General features: G+C 41.6%; 1 protein-coding gene across 2 annotated transcripts in view; it reads right to left on the reverse strand.

The window, feature by feature from the left end:
- Positions 1-5,249: 5,249 nt before the first annotated feature.
- LOC132247763 (AF4/FMR2 family member 3-like) overlaps positions 5,250-15,790 on the reverse strand; it is a 125,279-nt gene continuing 114,738 nt past the window's right edge. The window contains exon 4 of one of the 2 annotated variants that reach the window (XM_059720991.1): positions 5,250-8,222. In XM_059720991.1, coding sequence (XP_059576974.1) covers positions 8,202-8,222 — 21 coding nt within the window. In that variant the 3' untranslated portion in view covers positions 5,250-8,201. Of the gene's footprint in view, positions 8,223-9,399; positions 12,521-15,790 lie in introns of those variants that run through there. The other variant, XM_059720992.1, reaches the window with a different exon arrangement.

Below are 15,790 nucleotides of genomic sequence, written 5' to 3' on the forward strand. Positions count from 1 at the left end.
CCTGGCATGATTTTACGAGCACTCATGGTGCTCTGGTGTAGTGCCAGAGGACTGGAAAAGCGCCAATGTGGTTCCCATTTTCAAAAAAGGGAGGAAGGAGGACCCAGGAAACTATAGGCCAGTTAGGCTTACCTCGATCCTGGGTAAGCTTTTTGAGAGAATTATCCTGGCACATGTCTGAGAGGGGCCAACAGGGGAGATTATGCTTAGAGGCAACCAGCATGGGTTCACTAGACACAGGTCCTGTCAGACCAACCTGTTGGCTTTCTATGACCAGGTCATAAAAGCCTTAGACACAGGTATAGCAGTGGACGTAGTCTTTCTAGACTTTAGGAAGGCCTTCGACACCGTCTCTCACCCCATTCTCATTAAAAAACTAGGGGACTGTGGTGCCAACATCTACACAGTCAAATGGGTCACTAACTGGCTGGAGGGCGGCACCCAGAGAGTGGTGGTGGATGGGTCTTATTCAACGTGGAGGGATGTGGGCAGTGGGGTGCCACAGGGCTCGGTCCTCGGGTCTGCGCTGTTCAACATCTTCATCAGCAACTTGGACGAGGGGGTGAAAAGCACCCTGTTCAAATTTGCTGATGACACTAAGATGTGGGGGGGGGGAAGTGGGCACACTAGAAGGGAGGAATAGGCTGCAATCAGACCTAGACAGGTTACAGGGGTGGGTGGGTGAGAACAGGATGGGTTTCAACACTGACAAGTGCAAGGTACTGCACCTGGGGGGGAAGAACCAGCAGCATACCTATAGGCGGGGAACTCCCTTCTCGTCAGTGCAGAGGCAGAAAAGGATCTTGGAGTCATTATTGATGCCAAAATGAACATGGGCCGACAGTGTAGGGACATGGTCAGGAAGGCCAACCACACCTTGTCATGCATCCACAGATGCATCTCAAGCAGGTCCAAGGAGGTGATCCTCCCCCTCTATGCGGCACTGGTAAGGCTGCAGTTGGAGTACTGTGTCCAGTTCTGGGAGGAATGTGGACAGCATTGAGAGGGTCCAGAGGAAGGCCACCCGCATGATCAGGAGGCAGCAGGGCAGGCCCTACGAGGAGAGGCTAAGGGACCTGAACCTGTTCAGCCTCCACAAGAGAAGGCTGAGGGGGGATCTAGTGGCCATTTACAAACTAGTCAGAGGGGACCAGCAGGCATTGGGGGAGTCCCTGTTCCCCCGAGCACTCCCAGGAGCGACTAGAAATAACGGTCACAAGCTGGCAGAGGGTAGATTCAGACTAGACATCAGGATGTGCTACTTCACAGTCAGGGCGGCTAGGATGTGGAACCAACTTCCAAGCGAAGTGGTGCTGGCTCCTACCCTGGGGGTCTTTAAGAGGAGGCTAGACGAACACCTTGCCGGGATCATTTGACCCCAGTACTCTTTCCTGCCATGGCAGGGGGTCGGACTTGATGATCTACTCAGGTTCCTTCTGACCCTACAAACTATGAAACTATGAATTATTATATCTTTTTACATTAATTATGATCTGTACACCAAAGGACATGAGGACAATGTTTTGGTATAGAAGAACCAGAGCCTTTCAGTTCTAGGTTGTCAGGTCAAACCCAGGCAAAGGATGTAATGACTGAAAATCATTATTATCCAATGGTTTTTAATGGTCTATTTAAAACAAGTTCAGTTGTCCAGTCAGTATTCATTTAGTGCAAAAATAACTAAGTATATTCAAGGCATAAAAAGTGTCATGTTAAAAGGTTACATTAGTATTATTCATACAAATTAGAGATTTTTTTCTGAACTGCACTTTCCCCTCAATATTCTGAGTTCTTAATATTGTGCTTTGTAAAACGTGGCTGTTTAGCAAAGTTTAATATAGATATCTATTTAGAATTTAGCACAAGCATGCAAATTGGAAGCAGTTATATGGATATTATCCTATCTGTTACTTAATTACAAGCCCAGAGTTGAAAACTGATGCGTTAGATCTTCACAGAAGATGGTGTGCAAGGCAGTTTGCTAGTCAGTGACATATGCTTTAAATGCACAAGCTCATGTGATGGAACAAAAGCAAACAAACAAACAAACAAACCAGCTGTACTTTGAAAGTGGTAGGGTAAAAAGTGGTAGTATAAAATCTGATCAAACATATTTCTGAAACCATCAGCCAGAACAGTTAGGGTTACCATATTTCCAGTTTCAAAAAAGAGGACACCTGTCATGTGCATGGGAGAGTGGAGAGTGGTATATTATTGTGAGGGGCAGTGGTATGATGGTGCCCTGGCCCTGCCCATTCCATTGCCCCTCACTTCCAAGCCACAGCCTCCCAGCCCAGCTGTGGCCCCTCACTCCCAACCCACAGACCACTAGCCCTGCCAGTGTCCCTCACTCCCACCCTTCAGTACCCTGCCCCCCTAGGCTATGCTGGTGCCCCTTACTCCCAGCCCGCAGCTACCCCTGTCCCTGCTGATGCCCATCACTCCTTTCACACAGTGGGTTGCTGCCTACAACCCAACCCTCTCCACAAGTTGCAGTCTCACACCCCATATTGATTAGATGTTGCTGCAAGAGGAATAAATAGAAAAAGGGAGGTGCTAGGATTGTAGGAGTGCCTTCTGTGCTTACGCAGAGAAACTAAACTGAAGTTGGTGGATGCCAGGACCCTAGGGACATCTCCTTTGCCCCCAGGCAGCCAGGCATTTACCAGCTACAGCCCATATGCCTGGACAGCTTCTCCCAGTGCCGGCAGGCACCCACACCCCTCGCACAGCTGAGCTGAGCAAAATCCCAGACATTTGATTAGATTTAAAAAACCTGCCTGGACGGAGGGTCAAAAATGAGGACATGTCCAGGAAAACCCAGACATATGGTAACCCAGTGATATGCAACTAAAATTTAAGGGGCCAACTTTCAATCATGAGCCAAAGATGTACTGGGCCAGGCAATGAATGGAACAAAGGACCATTCATTTGGGAGGGGTCCCTTGACCCATGGTTCTCAGCCATAACACTAAGGCTTAAAAATGTATGAGCATCCACCCCAGACACCTCACACCCACAGCCACATATTCCTCAGGAAAAAAAAATTGCATAATATGAAAAAACAGGAAACAAGGATGTCACCAGCACCTTGCCACTGTGATGGAATTTGCTCAGATGATTCTAGCAGGAGGATTATGCCCTATGTTACAAAGGAAGTAAAGACATCTGGAGGAAGAAGTGCTTCCCCTACCCCAAATCTGGTGATCAGTTTTATCCTGAGTGCATGAACAGAACCCTCCAACTAGGAATCTAAGATATTTGCACGTACCAGTAAGAATGGGAGCGCAGCAAAATCCCTCTTACTCTAGTCAATGAGTGTTTCAGAGAAAAACAAAGAAAAAAAAAGCACAGAGAAATTTTTTATTGCAGAAAAATATTCTTTCTGTCCCCCAACGGTACCCCACAGACCTAAACCATGGAAATTATCAAACACCAACACAAAGACTGGGTCTTCCTATGGAGACACCAAATACTTGAATCCGCATATCACATATCACAGATTTGATTATTGCTACAAGAGCACTCTGACTCTTATTAGGAAGAACTTTCAAACTATCAAGGTAGTTAAACACTGGAAGAAATTACTGGGAGAGGTAGCAGACTCTCAACCCTGGTATGTTTTTAAGAGCAGGTTAGACAAACACTTGGATGAGATGGCATCACAGGGTATACCTGTATGTACTGATTAATTTGGGGAACATGACTGATTTATACATATGCTGTTATTCCCCATATTGGATTTAGTACCATCATATTTGATCTCTATCAAAACCTAATGATAAGCTATGTTCATTTTTATGTTTGTATGTAACATAGTATTTCCTATGAATATATCTTTGTCTTTTTGCAATCTGATTTCATTAAGAAATGATCAGAGAGTTTATAGCTAGCTCAGGTGAAAAGTATGCTCCTCACTGGACAATAGCTATTTGCATTTTAAGAAGTCTTGGATCTGCATATGTATTAAAAACAGATGTCAAGTTTATCTCTGGTCTGATTGCCCAGGGCTTTGACTTGAATCAAAACAGGTACAAGACAATGGCTTATACATGCAGCTTGCATAGCAGTTCACTTGAATTACCCACAATTCTCCCAGGGATAAAGTGTTATCTCAGATACTTTACAGGTACTTAACATGGGATGGTACATCTGTAGGATCCTGGGATAAAAGGCTTTGTCCCAAGAGAAATCTGAAGTCACCTTTTAGCCAGCCAGGGAGGAAACACAGCTCTTAAGTGTGTAGGAGAAAGGGAAGTGTCAGAGTGATGTTGTAGCCACAGTGGTCCAATAAATTATGCAAGAGGCTATAGGATCATTTTTTTTTAATTAGACCAACTGTGTAATAGAGTTAGACAAGTTTTCAAATGCAAGGCATTCTTCATTAGGTCTGACCAGAAGAGTTAGGCACAGTATGATGGATTTTCCATTGTACATAGTGGATTTCAATATCTTCCATGTTATGGTAGTGTAGTGTATGGTAGACAACATCACTCTTACACTACACATATCAAAGAGTACATCTAAAAATGTCAGACAGCTATCTGTCTTGGGGAAGGAAGAAGGCAGGGTAGATACATACTTGCGTGGACTAACTAAATCAGATGTATAGCATAAGCTTTCCTAAGAAGAGGGATTACATAATCACATGAAGTCAGGAAGAAGGCAAGGAAGATTCACACCTTTACAGACTAAATCAGAGATGTAGAGCATAAATTTTCATCTATCAAGATAAATACTCACCTAGACATATAGAATGAGAAATGAGAGATGGGGAGATAATGATAAGGGACTTGAGAGAAACCTTTCAGGGAAAAGAGATGTCTAGGAACTCTGGTGGGAAGGGGAAGATACAGATCCCAGCCAGGAAGGCTGGTGATCTATCTGGAACAACTGGCAAGATTGCTAGGTGTTGCAAACACAGACAGAATGATCTAGGAAGCTGTTTCAAGCTACAGCAGTGGTTTTCAATCTGTGGTCAGACGACTCCTGGGAGTCTGCAGACTACATCTAAAGGGTCCACAAAAGATGATTATGATCAATCAAAAGTATGTGAATACCCATGCTTACCATTCTAAGGGGTCTGCACTTCCATTCAAAATTTCCAAAGGGGTCCACACCTCCATTTAAAATTTTGTAGGGGTCTGCAAATCAAAAAAAGCTGAAAGCCACTGAGATAGAGGATAGCAGTAAGATATTTTGTTTTGCATATTTGTCTCCAAAATCAAGTTTTGCTTTTCCTACATGTTCTTTTTATTCTATGTGATAAACCTCATTATTGTTTCATAGCTTATGAATTGTCCTGTGATAAGAGTGACTTCAGGGCAACTGGCAACCACGGGCATTCCATTCTCATGAGAACAGCAGACCTCACTCTGTATGCTGGTGAAACTGAGATTTGCTACAGGTGAAGAGTCACCGTAGGACCAAAACCCAGTCAGAGTCCTGAAGACAATCAGGAGGACAGTTGAGAGAAGGCTGGGAGCTCTGGGATCACCCCCAAGGGTTGTCACAGGTGGTTTAGATGAGATGATCCCTCCTCAAGCAGTGGGTTGGACTGGATGACCTCCTGAGGTCCTTTCCAGCCGTATTTTCCTATGATTTTGTGAATGGAAGTGAGCCTCCATCCTCCAGATATACACTAGTACATAGCTCTCTCATCTCTGGGATGGGGGAAGGAGAAAGATTCTTAGAGGGGTTGGGAAGAGAGAATTCAGTTGCAGTCTCTAGTCACATTAGGTGCAAGGTGGCCTTGGCAAACTGGCCAGTCTGGCCTGTAGTATATAGGCAATTGTCAATTCACTGTATCATGGTGTATGCATAAGAGGTCTAGTCAGGTGCCTGACAAATCTACTTATGGCTGACAAGCCCAATTCAAGAGTGACATGGCTTTTTACAAGTTTCCCAGGTCTATGTGAAGTCTGAATAGAAATCCAGGTTTACAGCACATTGCTTCCTTCTTTCTCCCTTTCCTTCCATCCTCTGGATCAAAGCTGCTTCATGTAGAGTTGCACCCAGTGCCAGATGTTCCCTCCAAATCAGACTGAATTCTGTGCATTCCTCCTAGCTTTCTACACTGATGTTGAATGACTTCCTATACATTTTTGCATACATTGTGGTACTGCCATAGAGGACAACCCTGCTTTCTAGAGCCATCTCAAATTTCACTGTACAAAATATTTGTGGGGATATGGTCTCCTCCATTTCTCCTCACATGGCTGAGCCATTGCAACCTCCTCTAAGTGTGTCAGTCCTACACACTCCAGCATCTCTGTTTGGCATTTTGTCTTCCCACTTTATTTTCAGGATCTTACAAAGGCATTTCATGTGGAAGCTGTTCAGTCTCTTGATGTGCCTAACCTATGTAGTCCACACTTCCGAACCATAAAGTAGGGATGACAGCACACAAGTCTCATAGATTTGCATGTTCACCTGAGTTGATAGTTTGCTGTTACTCCATGCATGTTTCTGTATTAGCACACAATTCTTAGCTGCATTTTCCAATTCTGTTAGTTAGTTCAGTCTGAAGGTCAAGATTCCTGCTGAATGTAGAACCCAAGTAGCAAAATCTGTTGATGATGCCAAAAGATTTACCCTCCAGACCCTCCAATAGCATGTATTGTTCCTAGATCCTATGCCTTCTTTGTACCTGTTCTAATTTAAAATTATTCTTTTTTAAATATCGGTGACAGAAACTGCCCACATTTGTCAGGATTCTGTCTGCTTCCTACCCAGATTAGCCTCATCTGGCCCTAATTGCCTGGATGAGACTGGCTGCCAGCTGCTGGCTGCCTGAGTGCCCTCGGCTGGGCCCTGTTAGCAAGTACTTGGCATGACTGCTGCATATAAGCAGCAGCTCTTGCAGTACCCTGCAAGTCTGCATCAAGCCAGGCTCCCCTCTGTGTAGCCCCAGTGCTCCTGGTTCCATGACTCCATGCCTCTTTGGTTTTCTCTGTCTTGCTCCTGCTTGAACATTTTTGCAATCTGTATTCCATCTTGTTCTGCCAGCTTCCTTTGCCTTGACCCCTCATCTCTGAACTCCAGGTTTGTGACTGCTGTAGCACTGTCTGCAAGCCCCCCTAGGTTGAACCCATAACAACAATATTCTACATGGGATCTTAAAAACTCTTTGTACCGTGGCACTGATCCAAGGGTGACCATATTTCCCTAGTTTCAAAATGGGACATCTTGCTGTCTGGTACACCCAACTACCTCTGAACTCCAGGCTCTGGGACAATGGGGAGGGGGGGCAGAGCATCAGAGACTGGGGGGAAGGTAATGAATGGTGTGTGTAAAATAGTTTGGTTTAAATACCAGTCCCAGGTATCCTGCTAAAATGGGACAAAAGCTTTGATTTGACCAAACTAATGGGATACCTAGGTCAGGCATTTAAAATGTTATTATCCTGGTGAAAATGAGAAGTATGGGAAAATGGGAACAATAGGGCTCCCAGTCTCTACTGAAAATATCCTGTGCCTAAAATACCCTAGAATTGCATTAAACCTGTTTTCAACATAATTGTAGTTCCTAGTCATCGTAAAATTGGCCAGTTGAAAAATATTCTTTTCTTCCATCACTCCTGTTCTAGGAACCCCATCTTATAGAGAAAGTTCGTGGAATTATTCCAGGACAAAGACTTCTTCCTGCCCCAAATCATGGAGACACTCTTCAGAGAGAACCACAGTCCAGTGGAATGATGGTATCTTCTTCTGGTCCTGCTCACTGCAGGTGAGAATAGCTGAGTACCAGCATATCCACTGATCCTGCCCATGCCCAACTTGCTTCATGGTCTTCTGTGGGGACCCTGAATGGAGTAGGGCTGTGCACTGAGCAACCAGTACATATCTTTGTGCAACCCCTACATCTAACCTCATGCTGTGTACAACAGAACTAATGAAGTTTCATTGGCAAACAGATCTCTGTGGTGACAACTTAGTCAGCTAGATTTGGTCTCCAAAAGATCTGTAGCAGGTACTTGCAGCTGACCTTCCTAAATGTCATCTTTGCATCCCATGTTCCTCATATAGTAGCCATTAGTTTACCTGAGAAATTCCCTTTCAGTATGTTTTATAATCTCTTCTATATGTATTGAGATAATTTACCAAACTATGTGCAAAGAATCCTCATAATTTTTTTATGTACAATTAATCATTAAATCACTAAAATGAATTTATTCACTCGGAGGCAATAAGGAAGCTGGTTCAGAACAGGAAGCCAGAAACCTTAAGTAAAAGAAACAAAGGATGATTGAGCATCTAAGAATGGCCAGGAAACTCCTTTAATGCTCTAAAGACTAGCTTTGATATCCAAGTTGACAGGTTAACATAGTATAGCATTTCAGTGGAAACCTGAATTCAACAGCCATCTTCAGTCACTGATCTTCATTCTGTTACTGTGTTACTTTATTCTGTGTTATGTTAAGTTTCTTCAACATAACAAAGATAGGAGGAAGAATCACAATGATTACATTTTTGCTTGACTGAATGGAGATACAATAATGAGTACCTTGGCTGAATGGAGAAACAATAATGACACATGATTTTTAAAAAAAAAGATATCATCGCTTCTCAAACACCTATAAAGTAAAATAACCAGAATAAAAAATTCATATATTGAAGAAAGAGAGAAGGCATGACCAAACATGCTACACTCTCTTGCATACTTATGGAAACATTAGCAAAATTTAGTCAGTCTTCCCTACAGTTAAGGACAGGACAAAGAGCAAGAAAAAGAACTGTGCGCTAAGCACTAATTTGAGAAGTCTCATGTGAGATTATGTTTAAGAAAGGATCCAAACATATTTGTCACACATTGCATAAATGTTAAACTTTATCTGGCTCAGATTATCCACACCTATAAATTATGCCCATTTTAGTGCACACTGTAAATGTGTATTTTGGATTACTGATAATGGGAATATTGTTTATTCTCTCCTTCTGTAACAGTGACTGTCATTACATTTTTCACTCTGTAGGAAAGAGGACGATTGTCATAGTCTAACAGTTTATATAAGCCTGAACCTGAGTCAGTCAAATCTTTGCATATTTAATCTACAACAGCAGTTTCTAGATTGATATAAGAGGATGTAGTTATATGATATATATACAGGACTATATAAAACATCCAACAGATAGGATAATTGCCAGTACATTCTGTCTCTGGTCATATATAATTGCTCCACCAGACAGACCCTTTCTCTGTCTCTATCTGTCTTCAGTACATAATTGGATTAAAATTTCACCCACCTGTGTATCAGGACAATGTGCATATCTAACTTGATAAATTTATGCACCAAAAAAAAAAAATCTTCCTAATTAGATGATAGTGCAGCTATTTAAAACTTAACAAATAATCCCCTAAATGTACTAACCCCCCCCCCCCATATTTTGACATCTCCTTTCAAAACAGATACAATTTTAAATCCTACCATTTCTTGAACATGTGCTTGGCCAAACAGACAAGTTAAAAAAAAAAAAGATATATTCTTTTTAATGCACAAGCCTCCATTACAGTCATTTGCAGAAAATACAGAAGGCTACGAATAGTAATTTTCACCAACAGCTTTGTTCTGAGAAAAAATGCTGGACATCAACAAGCTGGAATCTGTGGTTCACTTTCGGTTCCCTGGTAGTTTCTACGTTCATTTTTTTCTCTCAAGGAAACCTTTTAAAAATATTTTATAACTTCTGTAAGGAATATCATTGCTACTGTAATAACTTGACCGGAGGAATGGTGTCATATTTGTCTCCTGGATGTTACTATGTAGAGTAGTGACACAGAATGTCACCTCTTTGTTCATGTGTTTCTTTGGTAATGGGGGAGGTAAGCATGTCTATCCTGAGCCTAGCCTGCAAGCTGGTTTCAAGTCATGGAATGAAAAGGGTACCATATTCCAGTACATGAAATTGTTACATATTGAACACAATTAAGAAATTTGGAACTGCATGAATATATAACGTACACATTTCTTTACAGATGCATTTTTCTCCAGACAGGCTGGTGCCTGCTTTAATTTGGAAGCTATCCATTTTCATACAAAGTTAACCAAGAGTGACAGGAAATCAGACGCCTACATTATTTATCTTTTCTGAACTTTTTTTTTTTTTAAAACCTCTTAATTGCTTTCCTAGGAAGCTATTTTGTGGTACCATAGGAACAGATCTTCCATATAATGAAAGGCTAAGGAAATTACAACTTCAAGATGTGCAAGGTGAATAAAGTGTTTGTGTTGCATGCACATATTTGGGTGATATGTGTTTTCATTTATAGTAATTGAATGTGTGACAACAGGATCTAAATGAAGTGCCTTTGACCCTGCCAAATGCATTATCAATGATTACTGGAGTTCTGACCTTTTTAACCCAATCTATCAAACAGTGCACATAGGTCATTTCTTTGGCTGAAGTTAACAGTGGACTGTATGGCCCTTTGTCTTTTCCTTTGGTTCTTTCACTCCTCAATCATAAATGACCTTAAATGCCCCGTATGTTCAGTAACTGTATTTTCATGTCACTCTAATGAATTAAAGGCTGGGGAAAGAAACTACAGATCTGAACAGGGAACATTTTTCATTGACAATTAAAAAAACCTTGAATTGTCTTTACATTTTGATCTTGCACAGACTATGCTGCATATGACTATGCAGCAAAGAGTGTGAATTAATAGAGATTTTCATTATAATTATTGAGTCAATGGAAACTGATCCAGCACAAGAACACTCCTGTATCAGACAAGTTACTTTGACCTAGTATTGGGTAGAAAGGGAAGTACATATCTAAGTGCTTGTCCGCCAAGATGTACATAACTCAAACCCACGCTCTCAGATATGCCCTTCTGCCACCCACATCCTACCCGCTTTTTTTGAAGCTTGCATTCCTATGAAGTCAGACAACAGAAGCTCGAGTCCCCTGCTCACTGCTTGTGTTTAAAATGTTTCCATAAGCAGCCTTAACTTATATTTGCACTGGACTACAGCACAATAAGTTATGGTTCTTACAGTGCAGCCTGTGAAGATGAGCAAGATCCAGTACCCAGTGCTAAATTCTCAAACAGTCAAATACTTTTGCAACACTTAAAAACCCTTACTGCCAAAAATAAAGCAATTTAATAAAGCTTTTTAGCATGTATCTCACTGGCTACTTGTATTTTCAAATGTTTTCTTTTTTTTCTCTCCTTTTTCCTTTGTCTCTGTTAGCATTCATTGTTTTGGTTACATCCAGCTATCATTATATTAACCATCACAAATGGATTATAAAAGCTACCAATTTTTTAAATTAAAAAATTCCTAGAAATGGAGGAACTTAATTCCTTTGTCAATAATGTTAACATAATATATCTTATATTATGCAGAACTAAGCACTCCATGACAACAACTGAATTACATTTATGTACTTGGCGTTACCTTCATAGCTAATTCATAAACTAAAAGGAGCCAGTTGATTTGGGGAATAAAGGGTGGAAAGCACTTATTCCTCAAAATGAACAGAATTCTAACACGCATCAAGCTTTCTTTTTCATTCTAACTTTTCCAACTGATATCCCTAGGGAAGATCAATTTTATTGAAGGGTGGAGTTGAGTAAGAGAGGCCCTTGTTGAAATGTCCAAAATACATATCCTTCATTAACTACAAAAACAAGCTTGGGAAAAACTGGCAAAAAGACAGGTGCGTAAGTTAAGAAATTCCCTTGGCAGTTGTAACTTATGCCCAGTTACATGAGATATTTCTACAGCAATTATACTACAAGTCAAGATTAATGAGGAACAACAAGTAATTCACCATAGCAACAAAAGTGTAGTACAAACCATATGGAAAGCAACACACTCAGAAAGTTTAGAATCAAAGCAACATAATTCTTGCTTTCAAGGCTTTTAAGCATGTTTATGCAATATTTCTTACTATGGAAAAAGTTTTTGTCCTTTAATGCTAAACGAAAATTAAGTTGTTTTGTTGGGATTAAAGTAGTAAAAACTAGAGGGTGCAAAAAAAACAAACAAAAAAACAACAACAACACCACCACAAAACAAAACCAAAAACCAACTAAAAACTTATTAAAAAAAGCCTCAGTCCTGCAAAAACTGACAGACATGAATAATTTTACGCACTAGTTCCACTGAGGTCAATGAAGCTGCTCATATGTATAAAGTTACTGTGTGTTGCACTGTCAACAATCCAAAAGGAGGAATTTTGTTAAAAAAAACCTGAGCTTTCTAAAGTATACAATTATTGCCCAGGTTTAGCACCTTCAGTACTTACAGTACTTTCAGACTCTTAATATTGCTCTTGTATTCTACACATTTTCTCCTCTGGAAAACTAACCTACTGCATTCTCCTAACTCAAACGTGAAGTGAGCAAACCCATTTGATGTTAAATAAATTTGTTAGTAGTTTGGTACTTCGAACAATTTTTGTTTATTTGTTGCTAGTTAATTCTTGTAGAATGAACAGATCAGACCATCTGAGTGAAACAACAGACCCCTCTGTCTCGGTGCTATTATGCAGGATCCCTTCCAATTTCATGGCTGAAATACAGTGTTTCCAAAGAAAGCATTAGCATTGACCATGTTGATGTTCCTCATTTACTATGCACAGAAGTTTCTATTGTTAACTGAGATCCAGCCAAATATTTTACACATGGACTTGTGATACTGTTTGCTATATATTGCCTGCATTAATGATCTCCTTAAAAGAATGTGCATCTGAACAAATAACTGATTCTGGTTCCAGTTTGGGGGGGGGGGGGTGGTCTCAGGACAGCCATTGTTGTTTAGTCCATATCAGGGTATTTGAATAATATTGATTGAAAAAAAGAGGGTAAAAATGCCATCAACACCAAAAATGCAACACTGCAGACTGCTGGCTAACACATACTTATGGGACAAAGAATTGCTTAAATAGTGCCAATACAGAAAGTTCCTTACACAGGCAAATTTCCATTGATTTCTATCAGAGTTTGCCTGAGTGAGGACTGAGCATAAATAGAAAGACATCACTATTTACTTTGCTGTGCATCACTTTTTTGCTGAAGTAAATGTAAGCCCTGGATATGGGAACAAAAAAAATCTATGTTCATGTAGTTAGCAAACCAAAAATTGTGCTTTATATTATGAGATAAATTAGCATTTCTTATTCTTGAATATAATCTGTGTAGCTTCTTCCTTCGCCCTAGTTAATGAAGTGGAATAACCAAAGGTCAATAGATATTTGAAATGTATGTGTCCCCAGCATAACAAATAAAAACAGCATACTACCTAAAGTGTAATATTTTAAAAACAACTCAAACACAAAAGGGTTACTTGCCATCTTAACTTCGATGTTGCTATTTCTCACAAAACAAAATGACAGAAATGAGAGGCACCTGCTTTCTTGCCTTTCCCCTCTATATTATCATGTCAAATTTCCCTGCATTTTTGCTCACTACATTGGGTCTTTTACCTACCATAACATAATTCTTAAGTAGATCAAATGTGAAATAGCAGCACTTGAAGTAACAATCTATCATTTATGCAGAGCAATATGATAATTTTGGAAGGACCAGGAGGCCGGGTATGGATTTTGATTAACACTGATGAACCTGGTTCTTAACAACTGAAATCCCAAACGAGTAACTGATACTTTTATGCATGTAGTCTATTCAACTTATTCTCATTAAACAATTTAAAAAAAAAATAAGATTCACTGTGTCAAGATATTGAAAGCTTTCTAAAACTGATTAAAAATATTAAATGAGGTATTGAACTACATTAAAAATCAACCTTATTCACATATTGAAAAGTAATGGTCTATAATTCATATTCAAGTGCTTTTATTTCCTGTGAATAACAACTGTACTGCAGCCAACTTTGGCCCTATTCCTCTGAAAAACCTCCAGAGATGAACTGAAGAGAAGTCTGTACCATAATAAAAGACACACATTTCACATAACACTGCTGCTTATTTTTCTGTTTAGTACATTTGGTCCCAAATTTATTTGACTATTTTATCACCAGCTTATTTTTCCAGCTGATGGTTCCTTGAACTGGTGAACATGAAAGAAACAGCATAGATGTTATACATAGTCATGCTTGGCAAACAACGCTGCCAAATACAGTTGTTCAAAAAGCAAGAATCTGATGTCAAGAAAGAGAAGACAGACTTACAAATCATTTGATTAAAAAGAAAAAGAAATAAGTAGGGCTGTCAAATGATTTTAAAAATTTGATTGTGATTAGTTGTGTGATTAAAAAATAGTTGCAATTAATCATGATTTTAATCACAGCTAAAAAGTCAAAATTATGTGAAGAAAAACTCAAATTATACAAAGTACCTATATAATTTTGCATAGTTGGGGGGTGTGGTGCATGTGTGTGGGGGGAGGAATTTGTGAAGGTGTGGGGGGCTGTGGGTGTGGAGGGGGGTTTGGAGCCCGGAGTGGGGGTGGGGTCCCTGCACATACTGGCAGGATGTGGGATACTGTGAGTTAGGATCAAGGGGCAGCAGTAGGGCAGGGGGGGGCTCTGACTTGGGAGTGAGGGGCAGACACACACACACACACACACAGCACCCAACAGATAAGTCTGTGGAGGAAAGGGGCAGGGATGCAGATTGAAGCCCCCATGGTGAAAGAGAGGGTGGGGTAGAGGCAGGGAGCCATTGGGGGGGCGGAGATGGGCTGCTCGCTGTAGGCTGGGGCTCTGTGCCCTGCTGCTGTTGCCCCAGAAGCCACACACTATCTGCGCATCCCCTGCCTGCCTGATCATTGGAGGCGCAGCATGGCATCTTGCAGCTCCCAGGGCAATGGCAGCAAGGCACAGAGCCCCAGCCTTCAGCCCACATCTACCCCACATACAAATCCAGGGGCCATGTGCCCCCCTAGGAATGCATGCAGTGGTGGGGAGCTACGCCCCTGGATGAACCATCTGTGGCTATGTCCCATGACCTGCCCAGGCCCCAGGGCCCCATTCACTCCAGACCTTGCCCCACTTCATCCCTCAGTGGGGGCCTTGATCTGCTCCCCCTCACCGCCTCTTCCCCCCCATTCCCCTTCCCTCAACAGACTTACTTACCTGCAGCATGCTGCTCTACATGCTGCTGGGCTGCATTCCTGGCTGTTTATAGGCTGTGACTGGTCTTATGTGTCTGTGTGTGTCCTCCCTTCCCCACCACTGCAACCACCTGGGGCCCATGCCTGGCCTGTTCTGCAGTTCCTTTGCACTGCCACCATTGCCCCACTCAGCAGCCTGGAAGTGGTGGTGATGGCAGTGGAGCAGAGCCCAGGTGCGGGCTCCACAGCCACATACATGATTAACATGTTAAAAAAATTAACGCAAGAACCAATTAACGTCAAAAGACATGGTCATCATGAGGTGACCTGAACTTTCCAGACATCTGCTGGGAAGAGCAGTCAGCTAGGTCTGACCACTCATGTAGGTTCCTAGCCGAGATACAGGACCTACATCTAACTCAGGAGGTGCACAGCACCACCAGGGGAGATGCCTTGTTGGATCTGGTGTTGGCCACAGGCGATGACCTCGTGAGGGAGCTGTGGGTGCTCAACCACCTGGGCGACAGCGATCATCACTGGCTGGAATTCACCATCCAGCACAAGAAGGCAAAAGCCTGCAGCAAGGCAGCAGCCCTGGACTTCAGGAGGACAGATTTCAATGAGGTAAGAAGAATAGTTGGGGAAGTACCAAGGTCCCAGAGGGGAGGGGAGTCAGGTGTCCAAGAAGAATGGTTGTTCCTTAAGGAGACGATCCTCCATGCACAAAGGGAGGTAATCCCAATATGGATCAAAGGGGGCAAGAAGGTAC

The sequence above is a fragment of the Alligator mississippiensis genome, chromosome 1, assembly GCF_030867095.1.
Source record: "Alligator mississippiensis isolate rAllMis1 chromosome 1, rAllMis1, whole genome shotgun sequence".
NCBI classification, from domain to species: Eukaryota; Metazoa; Chordata; order Crocodylia; family Alligatoridae; genus Alligator; species Alligator mississippiensis.